At 40.9% G+C, this 21,914-nt stretch overlaps 1 protein-coding gene across 8 annotated transcripts in view; it reads right to left on the bottom strand.

The window, feature by feature from the left end:
* Positions 1 to 21,914, bottom strand: part of fbrsl1 (fibrosin-like 1) — a 317,505-nt gene that overhangs the window by 240,261 nt on the left and 55,330 nt on the right. For all 8 annotated transcript variants that reach the window (XM_081366875.1, XM_081366868.1, XM_081366873.1 and 5 more), the window contains exon 2: positions 2,388 to 2,585. In XM_081366875.1, the coding sequence (XP_081223001.1) occupies positions 2,388 to 2,585 (198 nt within the window). The remainder of the gene's footprint in view (positions 1 to 2,387; positions 2,586 to 21,914) is intronic.

Here is a 21,914-nt window from a genome sequence, read left to right as displayed (position 1 = left end):
TTTACAGTTTGACAAAAGCACAATGTTGTGTTTTACACAAATACAAGTAGGCTAAACACTTTTTGCAGTTTTAATGATGTCCTGTATGAAAATGACGGAGTATGTTTTTATGTTTCCACTGTTCGATCGCGCCCGTGCCTCTCTCTCTCTGACACACACACATTCCAGCATTGCAATCTTGACATCGCAGCCTGTTCATTTTTCTGCGTTCACACCAAAACGCGAATAGAGCGTCAAATTTGCGTCTATCGCGTCTAGTTCGGTGCTTGAACAGTTTGAATCCATTCGCGCGTCCAAAGCGAATAGGACGCGCTGCGCGCGTATAATGATAAAGTGAGCGTTTGAAGCGAAATAGACGCACGTTCAGAGCTAAGGCGGGCTACAGATTAGGTGTCCCTAAAGAACCCGCATATGCGCGTATCTAACAGTAACGTTAGTTCCGTATTACATTAATTAATGTGCACGCGAGATTTATTTATTTTTATACCGTGTATTCTCTGTGTAAATCCATGCACCGAACGTACGTTCAGTACGAATACGTACCGTTCCACCCCTAATGGGTATCGATCATAGGTATCGGATAATTTTTTTTCTCCCCTCCGATATCCGATCTAGCATTTTGGGCCAGTATCGGCACGATACCGATGCCGTGGATCGGATCGGGACATCCCTAACGATAGCTAGACAGAACGATAGCTAGACAGAACCATAGCTAAACAGACAGACAGAACGATAGCTAGACAGACAGACAGAACCATAGCTAGACAGAACCACAGCTAGAGAGACAGACAGAACGATAGCTAGACAGACAGACAGAACCATAGCTAGATAGAACGATAGCTAGACAGACAGACAGAACAATAGCTAGACAGACAGTCAGAACGATAGCTAGACAGAACCATAGCTAGAGAGACAGACAGACAGAACCATAGCTAGACAGACAGAACAATAGCTAGACAGAACCACAGCTAGACAGACAGATAGAACGATAGCTAGACAGACAGAACAATAGCTAGACAGAACCACAGCTAGACAGACAGATAGAACGATAGCTAGACAGACAGAACAATAGCTAGACAGAACCATAGCAAGACCGACAGATAGAACAATAGCTAGACAGACAGATAGAATGATAGCTAGACAGAATCATAGCTAGACAGACAGAAAAAACGATAGCTAGACAGAACCACAGCTAGACAGACAGAACGATAGCTAGACAGACAGACTGAATGATAGCTAGACAGAACCATTGCTAGACAGACAGACAGACAGACAGACAGACAGACAGATAGCTAGACAGAACCATAGCTAGACAGACAGAACCATAGCCAGACAGACAGAACCATAGCTAGACAGACAGAACCATAGCCAGACAGACAGAACCATAGATAGACAGAACCATAGATAGACAGACAGACAGACAGACAGAACCATAGATAGACAGAACCATAGATAGACAGACAGACAGACAGAACCATAGATAGACAGAACCATAGATAGACAGACAGACAGACAGAACCATAGATAGACAGACAGACAGACAGAACCATAGCTAGACAGATAGATAGACAGATAGACAGATAGATAGATAGATAGATAGATAGATAGATAGATAGATAGATAGATAGATAGATAGATAGATAGATAGATAGATAGATAGATAGATAGATAGATAGATAGATAGATAGATAGATAGATAGATAGATAGATAGATAGATAGATAGATAGATAGATAGATAGATAGATAGATAGATAGATAGATAGATAGATAGATAGATAGATAGATAGATAGACAGATAGACTGGCAGAATGATTGATAGAACAACATTGAATGACAGAAGGATAGAGAGAGAGAGATAGACAGAGCAACAAACAGAAAGATTAAAGAATAATAGATTCATTCAGGTAACAAAACTGATAAGCCTTGGTACATATGTAGGCAACTTGAGTTCAAATCTGACATATTCCGATCCCATTCTCCCCACTTCAGCCTACCCCTTCCTGCACTGTCCACGCTATCACTATCAAGAAGAGCTACAAATAAGCCAAAATAAAGGAGGGAGAGAAAATGGATACAGGAAGCGAGAGAAGGTTATATTTGTTCTTCTTCGTCATTAACAGCATGCTGTGCGGCTTAACCACAGCTCTAGACCAGTAATCTGTCAGCCGCTGATGTACTGCTGTCACATTCATATGCACACACCTCAGTGAGCCCTTCCAGAAACAGCAGGCATTCAGTAATGACTGCAATGGCCACATTAATCCGGTCAACGCTGGTCAAAGCAGTCAACACTCAGGAACAGGTATAAGATCACACGGGGTTCACACTCCACTGCTCTTGTCCATCAAGCTATCATTTATCCTGCAGAAAGAAATGACAGACTCACTCGTTTGCTCTTCTTGGAGTATGTGTTCTTCAGCAGACGATCTTTCACCCGCTCCTGGTCTCGCCCCACGCTGCTGGCCAGATTGCCGAAGCCATTTTCATCTATGTCAGGGGTCATGCTCTCCTCGGCCTCCTTCTGTCGTTTAACTACAATATCCTCCCATTTCTTCTTTTCCAGTTTAACCGAAACATTCTTATTCTGAAATGGGGAGAAGAAACAGGAGAAAAAGAGAGCTTATTCAATTGCTCTGCAGATGAGGGGTGTTAAGCTACTGATATCAGTTTGATTACTGCAAAACACATGCATATGAACAACAATGTCAAAAAACCTTTTAAGAGGAGGAAGGGGAGAGAAAACATAAAAGGGAAGAAAGGAAAGCACTGTAAAGGAAAGGAGTGAAAATAAATGGAGTGCAAAGGAACAGAGCGTAGAGGGAAAGGAGGATTGAAAAGGAAAGGAGCGTAAAGGTGTGTAAAGGAGAGGAGCATTAAGGAAAGGAAAGGAGCATAAAGTAAAGGAAAGGAGCAAATAGGAAAGGAAAGGAGCAGAAAGGAAAGGAGCAGAAAGAAAAGGAAAGAAGCAGAAAGGAAAGGAAAGAAGCGGAAAGTAAAGGAGCGGAGCGGAGCGGAGCGGAGCGGAGCGGAGCGGAGCGGAGCGGAGCGGAGCGGAAAGGAAAGGAAAGGAAAGGAAAGGAAAGGAAAGGAAAGGAAAGGAAAGGAAAGGAAAGGAAAGGAAAGGAAAGGAAAGGAAAGGAAAGGAAAGGAAAGGAAAGGAAAGGAAAGGAAAGGAAAGGAAAGGAAAGGAAAGGAAAGGAAAGGAAAGGAAAGGAAAGGAAAAATAACAAGTAAGAGGAGAGAGAGTGGAAGAGTAAGAGCAGAGGAAGCGGAGGGAAAAGGAAATGAAAAAAGGGGAAAAAAAGAATGAAAAGAAGTGGAAGAGGAAGTAGAAATGAAAGGGAATGGAAGGAAGAAGAAGAGAAAAAGCCCTGCATGTTTCTTCATGACAATCATAAGGTGACTATTCCAGCGAGTCTCATATCACTCTCAATTATTGTGTGATTACAAGAAAAACTTGGCAAGAGAACAAATGGCAAAAAAATGGTGCTGCTCTGTAAACACAACCTTGCCTGTTTAAATGAACAGCAGCCACACACAGTTGGACAAACGTGTTTAATTCACAAAAATAAAGGCCTATTTGCACAGTCAAAAAGCACTTCAAGATTTCAAAACAAATGAATTCTATGATGAAATTAGGCATTATTGGAGTAAGATATGTGTATGTACTGTACACACTCCCAGTTGAAAATGCAGACTCAGACTCGGTATGAATTTTCACAAAAGATAGTTTGTGAACATTTCATACTTTTGTATTGTTTTGTTACATTGGACTTTTGGGGGCTACAGTGCATAACAATAGAAATTTAAATGATCTTCATTCACGTAATATATCCAAACCCAAACAAAGGGAATGAATGATTTACTCTTATAGATATTCAGAACATGCTGTAGCACATCTGTCCTCATCTCTGCCTCTGTAGAGTGTAATATCCACCGGGACATGCAATTCAATCAAGCCTTTTTACGGTCTCCTTCATCAATGACCCATCCAACTCAGGACATCCAGAGGACATAAAGCATGACATGGGAAAGCTTACGACAGGGTGGTATGGCACTATATACTGTATAATGTTACAGTAGAAATGTGTCCACTGGTTTATATTGTGGTAAACAGGGCTGTTATTTACACATAACTGATGCCATTGAAGCAAATAATCTTATTTTTGGTTTCCATCCATTAAAGTTCAAATAAATAAATAAAAAATAGTAAAAAAATAATTCACTTGAATATCCAAAAATTAATGCATTAACACATGGTTACACAATGCATAAAACCTTTTTTTCATATTATGAGTAAAAATAACTATCATAAGTGTTATGTAACAGTTTGGTTAGTCACATTTGCACTCAACGCTAATGGCCATGGGAAGGATTTTGTGCTGTCAGTTTTCTGGCATTGTAACAGCAAACTATAGTAGATTTTCTCCTAAAAGCATGAGTAAAAAAGACTTTCAAAGACAGTTGAAATAATCAAAATAATCAGCTTCATTTAAGAAACCCACCATGCTGTTTACAGACTCATCTTTCACAAAGAAGGGCAGGGAAGAAAATCTTACAGCATCTGGTGAGATTTTAGCATTTAGAATCGCTGGCGAATGCCGGGTCATGTGGAGTATATTAGACCACAGAGCCTCAGAGAGCAAAACAAAACAAAAAACACAGATTTGGTGGGAGGGGGAAAGGGTGTTAATTCAATTCAAACTCATCTAACCCACCTGTATCAGGTCAAGAAACGTCCTAAAATCTGGCAACCCTGAATATCTGGCAACATAACCTCACCACTACAGGAAGTCTGTGGTCACTCGGCTGACTCTCACTATCCGCTGTTTCTCTTTGTCCACTACTGAATGCAACGAAACATAAAAAACAACAAACAAATCCAATTTGAGTGTGTGAGAGATAAGGCAATTTACAAAGTTCATCTTTTTTACAAAGACTTGAAATGAGCAGGGATTTACACTACAAAGGAAACGAGTATGGCATAAAAAAAAAACTAAATAGAGGTCAGATATTTAAAAAGATCTAAGCTTGAGGAATAATAAAGAAGTTGCTACAAAAGAATAGATATCAATAGTTCAGAGGAGTTAACCTGATCTGCCTTTAAGCAGCCACAGCAGGAGACGTGAAAGAGATTAAATATTGATCAAATGACACAGTGGCTTCCTCTGCATAAGAGAGAAGACAATGATAGACAGAATGTGTGTTCAGGTCTTTCAATAACAATTTTAGCTGATTCGAGAATTTGACGGTGATGTCTTAAAAGGATAGTTTTGTGTCATCTTTATAGAGATGAAAGCTTGCTCTTATGTTGCTTAGTTGATTTTACATATAATTAAAGGGTCATTTCACCCGTGGAGACATGAATGTGTATTGAAAGTGGGTCATTTATGTAGAAGAAATGTGAAATTATTTTTGAATTTGGAGCTTTCTAGACTGAGAAAAGCCAGAAAATGTATTTTTGGCTTATGTGGATGAAAGACAACAACTCCCAGAATGCACTTGCTTCGCTGCCCTACAAGGCCACTCCCAAGCCACGCCTACCGGTAAGACAGCGCAGTTGAAAACAAAAACATCAAGGCAAGGCTAGGCTACGAGTGAGTCTCCGTGACGAGTTTGCCCAAAATGTCCGGGATTCGGCTTTTGCGTTCTACAGTCGCCATTCATCATGTTTACTGTGGCGAGCAGGACGAGGCTGAGGGGCGCGGGAGAACGGCGCGAGGCCGGTGGCGTGATTACTGACGGCCGACACCTGTGAGGCACTGTTCTCGTATCTCGCACGGAGGAGCAGGTATTTTCTTAGCAATGGTAAAACACACATCAACCGATCACGCCACCGGCCTCGCGTCTTTCAACCGATCACGCCACCGGCCTCGCGTCTTTCAACCGATCACGCCACCGGCCTCGCGTCTTTCTCCCGCGGCGCTAGCCTCGTCCTGCTCCCTGTATTACTGTGATTACTGATGAGCGCGCCTGTGAGATGCACCGGTCTCATGGGCTATCTCTCACGGAGGTGCGGGTATTTTCTTAGCAATGTTAAAACGCAAATCAACCGATTACTTGTTTAGCATTCATGTAAACATTACATTCAGATTCACCAATCGGGGTGAATTCAGTTAGATTGAAACAAAAGGTGAGCATGTAAACAATGGATGGCGACCGCAGAAAGCAAAAGCTGAATCCCGGACATTTTTGTCGATCTCGACGGCCGGACATGTCCGGGAAATAGAGTATGGTAACCCCTACTACTCCGCTTTCTACGTCCCTGTTTTCTGCAGGTTTCTGCCGTTGAAATCAAACGCACTCGCACTGATCTGTGATAGGTCTGTTAGCGCATTAGGTCCAACCCCCTATGGGCGGGTTTGAAAGGGTGGATCTAGTGCTTGTAGTCTTAACAGAAATCCCCCCCTCTTACACTTCCTCCTACAATGACGCAAAATGACGATTTTTGCGTCATTGTAGGAGGAAGTGTAAAGAGGTAAATACAGATTTCTCTCGTCTCGGGGGAAAATGAAAAAATGTTGCATGACCATTCAATAGTATGACTGGGTTTCTAACAATGCAAAGCTTAATGCAAATGGGTGAAGTGTCCCTTTAAATACATGCACCAAGGCTGCATTTATGTGATCAAAAACGCAGTAAAAACAGGAAAATTGTCAAATATTATTAAAATAACTTTTCTATCGTAATATAATTTAAAATCTGGTTTATATGGCAAAACTGAATTTTCAGCATCATTACTCCAGTGTCATATGATCCTTCAGAAATCATTTTAAAATGCTGATTTAGTGCTTTATATTTTTGTGGAAACCGCAAAAATGACCCGAAAGAAAATGACAATATACATTTCAGGATCTTGCTACACTGCCAAAAGGCAACCAGAAGAAATTATACCACATTATTTGCTTTGACAAGAAAACAGTTGCTAAACGTGTTTAAGCGGCTGCTAGGTTGTACCTCATTTTACATGTACCTTGAGAAAAAGTAGCATTGCAGTTATATTTTTTATAAAAAGAAAATAAATATTACCACACATCTCATGTACTGCATCAAAAAGGTTGTTCTTCATTGTTTGCTTGTGCTGTGAACATTACATCATTACGCAACTGCCCTAAATTTAAGTCAGAGCATGAAAACCAGCGTTCAGAAATGTTCAGCTTGAAGGAAAACCGTTCAAAGTATTTTTTGATACAAGCCATAAATCACATGACTGGTACTTTACAGTGCCTCAACTCTGCAATTTATCGGCTCTGCTGCCATACACGTCCTCAAGAAGCTGTCAAAACAACTACGAGAGCCCTCCATCACATCACTAAATTATTCCCAAAGAGTTCAGTGAAGTCTGAGCAGACATTTCAGCTAATGTGGCATAAAGACATCACAGCTGAATGTCTGTTGTGTCACACAAGACAACTTTGATTCTGTAAGTCAACATGGCTTCATCAGTGGAACACCTACACAAGCATCTCACACTTCCTGTGCTCGGCGTAAAGGAGAAACAGCATGTCAACTGCAATTCGCATTTCAGCATTTCCACTAGTTTTCCTGCATGCAGCCGTCAGCTACTGATCTTTGCCTTCTCAGCTCTCCGGGAGAAAAGATAGCGAGAGGTAGAGATGAATAGAGAATGGGTGTTGAAAAAAAAAAAGACACACTGTTATTTAAAATGGAGTGCAAGAATCTCTCAAAGTCCTCCACCTCCAGAATTCCTCCGGCTGTTCTGCACGGCAAACTTTACATACTGATTTCCTAAAGAAATTCTACAGTGTCATGTTTATACCCAGGATATATTTACAGTAAGTCTCAAGGAAATATGGTTCTATTTAAGCTTCTGGCTTGTTTTAAAGTTGACATTTGAAATTTGCCTTCTCCCATCCAGAGATATAAATGTGAACAACTCCCTAAACTTCAGGACATACCGTGAATGATACCTCATTCACGAAAGCACAAATCCAATATAATTTTACACATTTGTTTTCTTTCTCAATTGTTTAGATTCACGTAAGCCATAAGCAACTGTGTTTGACATCATTTTGCGTGCATGTGACCGTTCAATCACAAAGAGACGCGAAAGAGAATGGAATATGGTGTTCAAATGGTTTTCTCTTTCGCATTTTCTTGCACTCAAATCATGGTTTAAAATCACGTGACTGTTTGAGAGAAAGGGATGGATGGATGGATGGATGGATGGATGGATGGATGGATGGATGGATGGATGGATGGATGGATGGATGGATGGATGGATGGATGGATGGATGGATGGATGGATGGATGGATGGATGGATGGATGGATGGATGGATGGATGGATGGATGGATGGATGGATGGATGGATGGATGGATGGATGGATGGATGGATGGATGGATGGATGGATGGAGCTAAGTGGATGTATGGAAGTATGTCAATTGGATGGATGGATGGATTGATGATGCTAAGTGGATGGATGGATGATGGATGGATGGATGTCAAGTGGATGGACGGATGGATGGATGATGCTAAGTGGATGGATGGATGATGGATGGACGTCAAGTGGATGGATGGATGGATGGATGGATGGATGGATGGATGGATGGATGGATGGATGGATGAATGAATGTCAAGTGGATGGATGGATGGATACTACAACTCTAAGTTAAATTTAACACAACACATTTTAGTTTCTAAATAATTTAAAACTTCCTTACTATACAATTTGAACAAAAACATTGTTAGACTAGTGCATCTCTACTATAAGCCAAAATAAATGACCATTAACTTTCTTGACCCATTAAAGATTGAACAGGATGTTAATTTCCTCCTTCCGAGGAAAGACTCTGATCATCCAGCTAGTTTTATAGACCGCACTTCCACTAAACCATCTCCCTACAGCATCTTACAACTCATGCATCTGACAGTAGCCTTTGTATGGTAATACCAATTTGCATTATTGAACTGCCAGAATGTAGTGAACTATTACGGTACCATAAATCATTGCTTTGCAACACATAATAAAATTACACTAAGTGAAAATGTATTTTATGCTATTTAAGTTTTTTTTTCTGCTAGATGTGCACTAACTGCCATTGCTTTTGTGAAAGCGAATCACCCAGAATCAATTAGTCTGTGGAAATAATCCCACCCAAGCAGCCCACAAACTGGAACTCAAGCCAATATACTGCTGCTGATGGCCAGAACTGAGAGAGAGAGAGAGAGAGAGAGAGAGAGAGAGAGAGAGAGAGAGAGAGAGAGAGAGAGAGAGAGAGAGAGAGAGAGAGAGAGAGAGAGAGAGAGAGAGAGAGAGAGAGAGAGAGAGAGAGAGAGAGAGAGAGAGAGAGAGAGAGAGAGAGAGAGAGAGAGAGAGAGAGAGAGAGAGAGATTTGTAACAGGACTTCAGAAATATTTATCCATGCTCAGAGGGCACCGAGGCTGTAGATTTATGTGTATATGGTGAGCCGTTTCTGCACACGCTCAGATCGTTGGGATAAATCACTACTTTAGCGAACAGAGTTAAATTGCATTGATTTAGCAGAGTGTTCGACACTGTGCTGGCAGTCTGTGCAAATGAATGGAGTTGTTAGCTCCTGCAGATGCACACACCCCGACAAACACATCTTTAATTAAGTCACATTGAAAGCACAATTTACAGTGACTTACACAAGCAAAATGTTTCTGAATGGTAGAAGTCTGACAGAGCAGCAACTGTGTGTATATGTGTGCTCAGCTAAATATACCTATGAGTGACACAAAAATAGGCTTTAGTTGCTAGAACCAAGTATGACATTTAAGTACAACACACACAAAAACTGAACTTTCAGACAGTTTGCATGTTTTTCAGGGCTTAAATTGGACATATTAAATAGCGCTTTCAACTGATTAAAATTTATTAAATGTTATGCTAATTAATTAAAGGTAAATCACATACAGTTATGACCAAAGTGATGTCCATTTATTCAAACATAAAAAATAAAAAAAACAGCTAAAGATTTTGTAAGCATATTGCGTAGTTGTGCTTTGAGTCGATTGTTTTATTTGTGATAACGCCATGAAACATGCCAAATTGTACGGACATCATTTTTAGCCAGGCTGTCATACAAAGAAATTATGAACACATGGAAAAACAAGAGAGAACCAATGAAATAATAATAATAATTGATTATGTTAAAATATATATATATATATATATATATATATATATATATATATATATATATACACCAAAAATATTTTTAAAAAATGTCCTCATATTTTGATGGCTTAATTGAACTTGTATGGTTATTAAAAACAAATATCCAGTCTGAACATCACTTTTGGCCACTACTATATATACATTTTTGTGTCAAAAAATGTCCATATGATGATACTACAAAAACATTGACAAGACAACACAAAAAGTGACATTTAACATTTAACTGACAGCCCTAATATTAACTCTTTTTTTTTCAAATAATAAAGGGACAGTTTTAAAATTAAATCAGGTGAAATGGATATCTTTGATTAAAACTCTTGTACTAATTGTACTCTTGTATTATTTGAAAGAAGAAATGAACAAAAAAATTTTGGACTATGTGTCAAGAATTTAAAGAGATTAATTATGTGCTCTTTTTAAAATGAACATTGTGCCAAACATATGGATCAAAACAGCCGTGAGAAGTGAATGTTGTTCAGGTCTCTGAGGTTCTCTTCATTAGTAAATCAAGACAGCACAGAGGAGTTCTGTCTGTTCTCTCTTTCCCTCTATCTGCACCTCTCTATGTAAGTGACCAAGCAGGAGGCTGGCTGTTCCAAGTCATTAAAACGCATCCACAGACCCGAGAAGGCCCCGAGTTTTGGCTCATTACTTCGATTCCCCATGGAGCTCTGCAGGAGAATCTCCATCTAAAAACACTACCTCCATTCGGGCCCAGTGCCCTGATTCTCCCCGTCTCATCTGCAGATTTCACTGAATCATCTCCTCTGGTTACTGCCACGGCCCGTGCCTGACTCTCAGCCTCACAGTAGCTCTGATTTAACATCCGGCCCCTGAGAACGTTTTAGAGTTTTAGATTTACCAACACTATGTAAAAAGTGTAGAATCTGTATACGAAATCAGAGCAGATAATCCACTATAAGTCATGAACAAGAGAGGATGTGCATTACCGTAATTTTAACAGAAAAAAAACTTGGTTAAAACAATAAGTTAAATAAAGTTGCTTATTGCATTTTGATATTTGGAACATGAGCAATACATCAATATTGTATATGTTATGATTATTATTTACTAAATACAAACATTTAGTAGGGAGGTTAAGCCCAAAAAATAGGCCTTTGACTTCAAGTCATGATGCAAAGGTTGTCTTTGGTATGGAAGTACCTTAGGGTCATACAAATAAATTTATCCTAAGACACAAGTGAGATCACACTTTGTATCAGAAATAAACAGTTTTTTTCAAAAATGGCCGCCAATGCGCCGAAAATACTCTAGAGCCCATATCTTTGCTTCTGTTATCACTATAATGACAAATTTGGTGTCAAAGTGTACATTTTTGGGGTCAAGGAATCCAATAAAATTGGTTTCAAGTTTAAAAAAACAAAAATTTTCCCCATACCATGACAATTGGGGGTAAATATGCACATTTCACATAAAAATTGTGTCATCGGAGTGACTTTACTTATCTTTTCCTTCAAAAACTTTAATTTTGTATTTAAGCAGTGCAGCTACTTCTGTACATTACATTTGTCCTAAGTAGCATGAGATTTCGACCAGTCAGGAGTAGCCTATAGCAAATCAGTTCCTGCAACAACACATCCCATCTGCACCAGGAGCTGTGAATGCTGTTGAAGGTCGGAGGTGACAGGTTAACACTTTGAGGTTCGTATGACTTCCTCATTAAATAGAAAAATGCTTTTAATGTTAGATAACTAGTAACTAGCTAGCTAGTAACTAGTTAGCTTCATTATAACTAGGTCGCTAGTAACTAGTTAGCTTCATCATAACTAGCTAGTGACTAGTTAGCGTCATTTTTATTGAAGCAAGCACATAGCCTACATGTTGCTAGCTAGTTAGTTAGCTTCATTATTTTATATTTTTTTACTTTTGCGAATGCTTGTTAATGCTCATATTATCTCTCTTATGATGTTAAAGCAACTTCATTTCTTTTTTCAGATTAGCCATAATGGAATGCCGTGACTGGAGTTTATGCTTCCTATGTCAGTCCGCCCTAAAGATTGAAAAAACATTAGATCCCTCTTAAACCGAGGACCGTGACGTCGCACGGTATGGCGCAGCCGGGGCCCCACCCTGGAGCCAGGCCCGGGGTTGGGGCTCGTATGCGAGCGCCTGGTGGACGGGCCTCCCCCCACGGGGTCCGGCCGGGCTCAACCCGAAGGAGCGACGTGGGGCCGCCTTCCCGTGGGCTCACCACCTGCAGGAGGGACCGTAAGGGGTCAGTGCTTAGAGGATCGGGCGGCAGTCGAAGGCGGGGGCCTCGACAACCCGATCCCTGGACACGGAAGCCATCTCTAGGGACGTGGAACGTCACCTCGCTGGTGGGGAAGGAGCCTGAGATTGTGCGTGAGGTTGAGAGGTTCCGACTAGAGATAGTCGGGATCACCTCTATGCACAGCTTGGGCTCTGGAACCACAGAGAGAGGATGGACTCTTCACCACTCTGGAGTTGCCCATGGTGAGAGGTGGCGGGCTGGTGTGGGTTTGCTTATAGCCCCCCAGCTCAGCCGCCATGTGTTGGAGTTCACCCCGGTGAACGAGAGGGTCGTTTCCCTGCGCCTTCGGGTCGGGGATAGGTCTCTCACTTTCGTGTGTGCCTACGGGCCAAACGGCAGTGCAGAGTACCCGGCCTTCTTGGGGTCTCTGGGAGGGGTGCTGGAAAGTGCTCCAACTGGGGACTCCGTCGTTCTACTGGGGGACTTCAATGCCCACGTGGGCAGTGGCAGTGACACCTGGAGGGGCGTGATTGGGAGGAACGGCCCCCCCGATCTGAACCCGAGCGGTGTTCAGTTATTGGACTTCTGTGCTAGTTACAGTTTGTCCATAACGAACACCATGTTCAAGCATAAGGGTGTCCATTAGTGCACGTGGCACCAGGACACCCTAGGCCGTAGGTCGATGATCGACTTTGTGGTCGTTTCATCTGACCTGCGGCCGTATGTCTTGGACACTCGGGTAAAGAGAGGGGTGGAGCTGTCAACTGATCACCACCTGGTGGTGAGTTGGATCCGATGGCGGGGGAGGAAGCTGGACAGACTCGGCAGACCCAAGCGTACTGTGAGGGTCTGCTGGGAACGTTTGACCGAGTCTCCTGTCAGAGAGATCTTCAACTCCCACCTCTGGTGGAGCTTCGACCGGATCCCGAGGGAGGCTGGAGATATTGAGTCTGAGTGGACCATGTTCTCCACCTCCATTGACGAAGCGGCCGCTCAGAGCTGTGGCCGTAAGGTCTCCGGTGCCTGTCGAGGCGGCAATCCCCGAACCCGGTGGTGGACACCGGAAGTAAGGGATGCCGTCAAGCTGAAGAAGGAGTCCTATCGGGCCTGGTTGGCTTGCGGGACTCCCGGTGCATGTTGGACTCCGGCAGTGCTGCCCTTTGTTGCCGGTTCTGTTCATAATTTTTATGGACAGAATTTCTAGGCGCAGCCAGGGGCCGGAGGGTATCAGGTTTGGTGACAACACGATTTCGTCTCTGCTCTTTGCAGATGATGTTGTCGTGTTGGCCTCATCAAACCAGGACCTTCAGCATGCACTGGGATGGTTTGCAGCCGAGTGTGAAGCGGCTGGGATGAGAATCAACACCTCCAAATCCGAGGCCGGAAAAGGGTGGCTTGCCCACTTCAGGTTGGTGGAGAGTTCCTGCCTCAAGTGGAGGAGTTTAAGTATCTTGGGGTTTTGTTCACGAGTGAGGGAAGGATGGAACGGGAGATTGACAGACGGATTGGTGCAGCTTTTGCAGTAATGCGGTCGATGTACCGGTCTGTCATGGTGAAGAAAGAGCTGAGCCGCAAGGCGGAGCTCTCGATTTACCGGTCAATCTACGTTCCTATTCTCACCTATGGTCATGAGCTTTGGGTCATGACCGAAAGGACAAGATCCCAGATACAGCCGGCCGAAATGAGCTTTCTCCGCAGGGTGGCTGGGCGATCCCTTAGAGATAGGGTGAGAAGCTCGGTCACTCGGGAGGAGCTCAGAGTAAAGCCGCTGCTCTTCCACATCGAGAGGGGTCAGCTGAAGTGGCTCGGGCATCTGTTCCGGATGCCTCCTGGACGCCTACCCGGGAAGGTGTTCCGGGCGCGTCCCACTGGGAGGAGACCCCCGGGAAGACCTAGGACAGACTATGGAGACACTATGTCTCCCGGCTGGCCTGGGAACGCCTCGGTGTCCCCCCGGAGGAGCTGGAGGAAGTGTCTAGGGAGAGGGAAGTCTGGGCATCTCTGCTTAGACTTCTGCCCCCGCGACCCAGCCCCGGATAAGCGGAAGAAGATGGATGGATGGATGGATGGATAGATCCCTCTTCATCATTCAAACTGAAAACAATCCTGAAAGATTGTAATCATGTTACAAAGAAGCTTTAGATAACATCCAAGAGCTGAAGGCATTAGGGGATCTGCCTGAGTTTATAGTGGACATTAGTGGTGGTAGTCAGGATGTAGTTCAGCTGATGATTCAAAATCCTATGGTGTGGCACAAAAGCTGCAGAAATGCGATTGATAAACAAAAAGTTGAGAGAGATTAAGAAAAAGAAAAAAGCATGAAGAGTCTGTGAGTCCAGTAAAAACATGGCGCATGAGTGACAAGTCTACCACACTCGCTTTACCCAGACCCTCAACATCATCATGTGAACCATTTGATAAACTGTGTCTCTTCTGTGGTGAAGTGGGCAAAAAAAAGGAACTGAGGAGGGCTGCCACCCTTGGCTTGGATAGAAAAGTAAAAGAATGTGCTCAGGTGGTGGGTGACAGGCATCTATTGGCTGAACTAGCTGCTGGTGACATGGTTGCTATTAATGCTGTTTATCATCGTGCATGCCTGACTAGGCTCTATAGAAAAGCAGAAACTGTTGGATGTGACTCAACTGAAAGTAATGCAACTCAGGTCATCAGAGCACATGTCCTCAATGAGTTGCTCGAATACATCGAGGACTATCGTTGCTCAGGGGAATCACTGGCAATGTCTTACTTGACAGCCCTCTATGACGAGCGCATTGCTGATCTTGGATCTCCAAACATCTCAAACATTCCAAACAAATAGGGTGTCAAATTTCCATTGCCATTAGATGGCAGACATGTCATACTTCATCCCTGACTCAAAAAAACGTCATGCTTCTATACAAAATCTTCGAGCTAGAGTGCATTGAATCAGTGCGAACAAAAGTGGAGCTAGTGTGCGAGTGAGCCATTTTATCAGAGCAATATTGTCAACGTCAGCGAGTATTTGCATTAGATTATTATTAGTATTATTATTATTATTATCTAATGGCATCAATAAAGCTTACCCGCAATGAAGTGTTGGGTCTTCTATTCGTGGATCCTGATTCTGAAGGGGAATATCTGCCTGATTCTGAAAGTGAAAGTATAGCCCTACACCAAGCACAAACGGTGAATCCTTTGCCCAATTTAGATGGTCCTTTACCCAATGTCAGTGGTGGGAACAATGTTTCTCGGGGTCGGAGTGTTCATCGCGAAGTTAGCAGGCGTGTTAGTGTTGTGGGGAACGAGGCGGGAGATTTTTACCATGTGTGCCTCTCCACAATCGCGGCGACAGTATTGTGGTGGAGACTTTGTTTGTCTAATGCCACTGGGTATGTTAGATGAGGTCGAAGTATTCATAGGACAGTTAGGGGGCAACGTGGAGGCAGGGTGGGGAGTAGCAATGACAATGACAGTAGTCCGAGCTGTGCACGCTCGGCGCACGCGCGAGGCAGATCTGGCCGCGCTGCTCGCAGCAGGAGCAGAGACGGTGTGACACGGGGCAGAGGGGCTATTATGCATAGTCTATCGCAAGCTGATGGGAATGCCGGCTTTTGAGTACTTGGCCAATGAGGATGATTTACTATATGTAGTAAATAGAAAATCTCTACAGCAAAAGGCCAACCGCTACTTGCATTCGGTTTGTCTCTACTATTTATTAGTAATGATTTACACAGTTTGTTTACTACTTACTATTTACCTGAGCATTCAGTATTGTGCAATATAGCATACAGAAGGTGAGGGACATTTTGGGGGGAAAGAAGTGCTGCATTTGATCATTTTATCATTTAAACGTGACTTTTCATGAAAATTCTATAATCCAAGATGGCCGCCACCATAATGACGTCATAATATGCAAATTAGATGGGAAAATGTAATCCCTACATACACTTTGGGTCATCCTTAATATTTCTCTAATTTACAGAAAGTCTCTATCTTTTATCACTTTTAAGATATAGCCTTTTGAAATTAAGATGTCAAAATCGAACATTTTAGGAAAAAACCTCTGGCGCCGAAACACTGTGTGTTTGGCATGTGTTTTTTAATAAAAAATTGCATACTTAACCTCCAATTGTCATGGTAAGGACAACATTATTGTTTTTTAGTCTTGGAACCTATTTTATTGGACTCCTTGACACCAAAAATGTACACGTTGATACCAAATTTGTCATTATAGCTATAACAGAAGCAAAGATATGGGCCTCTCAAGTATGGTCGGTGGCCATTTTTAAAAAATGTGCGTATATAAGATACAAAATGTGATCTCACGTGTGTCTTAGGATAAATTTATTTCTATGGCCCTAAGGTACTTCCATACCAAAGGGGACCTTTGCATCATGACTTGAAGTCAAAAGTCACTTAACCTCCCTACTAATTCTACTATAATAGTTGAACCAAGTGGACGGACGGACAGATAGAACAATAGATAGCTAGAACAATGGATGGACAGACAGATGATAGATGGTAGGGTTGCGTGGTATACCAGTACTGGGAAAATATGGGTATATATTTATTTCAAACGGTACGATTTCATGATTTTGCTCATTTGTTCTTGATACACTGTTGTTTCAAAGTTCACCGCTAGGTGGCAGTGTACTAACCAAACTGACACGAAACCAGCAAACGTGACAACAAAATGGATAAAGCAGGTGAATCTCACTCAGCACGACATAAACTAATTAATAAAGAGGGCAAGTACAAGTGAAATTTGGAATTACGTTGCTTAAAACTGATGAGAAAGGTGAACCAACAGACTTTCCCACACCAGTCTGCAAACGTTGCAATAAATCAAAGCTTTCCAAGCATCTGTCGCTTGCCCATCCTGACTTGTACTTAAGGCGAGACACTACAGGTGAATAGGGTAAAATTTTTAAATAACAGATATCACCATGAAACTTCCTCAGTTGATTACAAGTATAAAAAAAAATGTATTACACGTTTTTGAAATTTGTATGTTTAATTATGCAAATTAGGCATTATCTCATTAAATATGCACGATTTTGCATATATTGCATAAAAATTCTGGATATGCTTTCATTACCTAGGCAATCAAAATATACTGTCAATATTTTTTTTTAATTGAAATGTCACATCAATCAGGCCAGGAATGATTTCTTAAATCCCTCAGAAAATATATTCAGAATACTGCTAAGTGTATAACTGGAAAGTTTGGTGTACATGGTGCTACATAGGCTGAGATTTGTGTACCGAAGAATGACAAAAAAATTATTTTGAGAAAACGGCATTTAAAGATTTAAATAGCTCTAAATGAGATTTCGTCATTAGCTTTAAATCCCCCTTTGGACATTCACGATTGGTTACTGATAGAAAGGAAATGCATTTGGTTAGTTACATAGCGTTGTGCAGCAGACTCAGAGTTTTACAACGATACCGGTCATGACAGACTTCAGTAAATAGATGGAACTCTGTATGTCGCGTTGGAATGCTAACTTCTTGGTAAATTCGGGAGAAACTTACAGCCGCAAGTAAACAAAATGTAATAAAATAAACATCTTAATGTATATTTTCAACGTGTTTTTTTTTTTAAAGGAGCTTGAAAAAACACATATTGAAGGAGTAAACTAGCCCAAAATCTCAAAACTGACCACTGCATGAAAAATCTATGTTTTTGCCTGCCGTGTCTCGCCTTAAGAGATCGACAGGCGAGTGCATCACTCAAAAGATCTAATTTAGACAGTTACTTTTAATCAATATTGAATCTTGTTTCTGCCACTGAATAAAACATTTAAAAAAGGTAATTGTAATTTTGCAATAAGTCTGACCTTTTTTTCTCAGAATTTTTTGCTATAAACTCTCAATTGCGAGTTATAAAGTTAGAATTGTGAGATGGTAACTATTCTGACTTTTTCTCACAATTCTGACTTTATAACTCATTATTGCAATTTTATATCATGCATAAGACAGAAGCAATGTAATTTGCAGCCAGAAGGCATTTGCTCATTTGAAGAGAAAGAGAGAGGGGAAACTGCTGATTCACTCACGCTGTTTGTGAAATTACTTCTCATGAAAAGTTTTATAATTACTGATTTTGGATGGGTGGATGTTTTTCTTCTCCAAAAGAAATGTGCATTTGTGAAAACATAAAAAATGTTTTCATAAAGACAAATTCATTCATTTAGTCCTACTCATATAATAGAATCACTTCAGACAATCCTATCAAACACTGATGAAGTCTGATGAAACATGAAGATTCCCAAACTAGCAATTGAATACATGTAATAAACTCCACTCATCTTTTTAATAAACGGCAAGGTGTCATTTACTGCAATAGAACCAGATGGAACATTTACTACTCGCAGCTGATGGCTCCGGTAGGACAGGCCTTGTTACCACATCTGAAACACTCGACTGATTTTTACTTTCAGATAGTTCTTTCCTGTGTATTTATATATTTACTGAATAACCAGATATACAGCAAAACACGCTAAAGAGAAGAAAATAATAGTTAAACCAAGAACCATGTGGGCTGTCCTGAACGGTTTTCTTATCCGACACATGCAGCCTCTACTAATGACTGTTGCTTTAAGAGGAATCAGAGCACTGGGCAAATTTAGCCCATGCTTGGCTTGGGTTGAACAACCCAGTGTGGCGTCCTCCAGTGACTCGATAACTGTTTCCTGCTGCACTGCGCTTGCTTCCTGCTGTGAGGTTCTTGAAAGTGAGGACTGACTGAGCTCAGAAGAAAATGACAGTTGACACTGCAAAACAATCTGGCCAAAAACAACAAAAAAACAAGCATCCTTAGTAAAAAACAATGATCTGGTGTTGGAGTTAGTCATCCTGAACGCACTCATCCTTAGAAAAAAAACAATGATCTGGTGTTGGAGTTAGTCATCCTGAACACACCAGGCATCATTCCTCAGATGATGCCAGTCATGCAATAAAAGCTGTAAACTATACAGAGGGGAACCCTGTCAGTTAGTTCATTACTCTACTATTAAAGGTAGGGTAGGCAATTCGGAGAGGCTAGCAATAGCGAGCTAGCTTTGAAAGCATGATATCCCACCCTCCCTTCAGAGCGTCTCCAAAGCCACGCTTCCTTCAAAACGCACACAGCAGGGAGCAAACAAATGCACCATGAGAGACGGCGTTAAACTACCTCATGTCTCAAAGCACAAAACATTACAATAATAATGAACATAAATCTAAAGAGCACTGACCTGAACCCTGTGACTGCTGCAGATAAATTTCAGCATTGATTGCATTGCTCGATGACTGACGTCTGTCTAACTCTGCACAGCATGAAACGCTATGCAGACAATCAGGGTGTGTGGAGGTTTGCAAATACAGGTAGGACATCATATCATTGCATTCAAATTCAATGACTGGACATACATTTTATGGTCCTACACCTTTCACAGAAGTATATATACACATATATATACACATATATATATATATATATATATATATATATATATATATATATATATATATATATATATATATATATATATATATATTAGGGCTGTCAAATTTAGCGCGTTAATAACGCGTTAACGCAAAATCATATTAACGGCACTAATTTTTTTTAACGCTCGATTAACGCAGCGCGTATTTTCTGTTTGACCCGTGACCCAACCCCTAGTTGGAGAAATGGAGATACACAGTGTTGGCAACTTAGCGACATTGCAGACCCCTTTAGCGATTTTTTCCCTTCAACAAAGCGCCCAAACCTTATTTAGTTTCTGAGAATATAGCCTACCGGTACCGCCGGTACTCCTCTCCCAGCACGCGCGCGCGCCTCTCTCTCTCTCGCTCTCTCTCTCTCGCTCTCTCTCTCTCTCTCTCTCTGCGTCTCACGCGGAGGAGCAGCGCTTTAATTCAGTTAAACACAGATATTATGTTGCTTCTCTAATTTTACAAATATAGCCGAAATCAGAGCACGGATATTAGCTTATGTGTATTTGATTTCACCAGACGACGGCTCGATTATCAGAATTTTTGTGCAGATTAACGTCTTGGAAGGGAGAGCTGGTTACGTTTATTTGGTCGCGTTTCAGTCACCATTTCAAATTCATTCCGTTGTTTGACAACAGAAACAGTAAAATATACGTTTTATTGAGAATGTATTGATAATTTAGCTTCATCAAAATGGACACAGAGAGAGACAAACTACAATGTAATAATAAATGCTAAATGTACATTTAGCATTTTCAGAAGAGCTGCCCTGTCATGCAAATATCTACACATTTTTGTGTTAGTAAATTGCTCAGTGCAAAGAAAGAGAAGTAATGGGAACCTGGTATTTCTTTGTTCTTTCTACATGTGTCTAATAGACATGAACAAGTTCTTTGAAAAACATCTATGACCTTTGAAACATGTCTCGTCTTCATGCTATATTGACTATGGTTTTAATAATAAACATACATTTGCATAAAGCATCTATATTTATCAATGCCCACGTTGATTAGAGTATTACAAACTTGAAAAGTATAAATTTAAGGTATATTTAGAACAAATAAAAAATGTGCGATTAAATGCGATTAATCGCGAGTTAACTCATGACAATCACGCGATTAATCGCGATTAAAAATTTTAATCGATTGACAGCCCTAATATATATATATATATACACACACACACACACACACACACACACACACACACACACACACACACACTTAGACCAATTAACTTAGCGATTGCTATCAGGATGTGAAGACTTTCAACTAGCAAAAAAAATGTCTGAAACAAATCACCTACCCTACCTTTTACCTAAAGGTTAAATTTAACAACAAAGTCCAATTATTAAATTCAATTGCTATTCATTTTTATATATACACTGTAATAATCAACACTCAAAAACTTTTTATATTTAATAATATAATTCTCTACTTCAATTTGTTGTTGAAATATAAACATTTAAACAGTAGCCGTTTTGTTGACAGATTTATTCAAATGCTTAAAATAATGAAGACATCACCTACAGGTAAAGTAAAAATATAATGAATATGTAATTTATTTAGCAAAAAGCTATAAAACGCTATATCTAGCTATAAAAATTGAATGGTTTCCTGAGGTAAATGTACAGCTGTTGACGTCTTTCTGCACTTAAAACACTGATTGAGAGCGATTACATGAGAAATTATACTTTCAGTAAGATGTACAGTTTCTTTCAAAATACTTTCTGATGTTCATTCATGTTTACATCATGTTACTAGTAATAAAGAGGAAGAGATAATCAGCTCAAGTGCGCTTGAACTGAGGTGGCAACGGCGATGTCATCCCACATTAAACCGTATTTGTTGTTTGAATTTAAAAAATAAATATTCAATTTGACGTGCAAAAGCATTGGTGCCTTTCCAGTTTGTTGACTAGTGTCATATTCTGGAAGGTCTGGGAACATATTTGACTAATTAAGCCTGGTGATGACAAATCTCTGACTCATACTCTAGATCTCTAAGGGTGTTTTGCTGAAAGTTGATGTCCATGGGCTCATCTAACAAGCTATGTGAA

Source organism: Scardinius erythrophthalmus, assembly GCF_964197995.2.
Source record: "Scardinius erythrophthalmus genome assembly, chromosome: 5".
NCBI classification, from domain to species: Eukaryota; Metazoa; Chordata; class Actinopteri; order Cypriniformes; family Leuciscidae; genus Scardinius; species Scardinius erythrophthalmus.
This window is presented reverse-complemented; position numbering and strand designations above follow the sequence as displayed.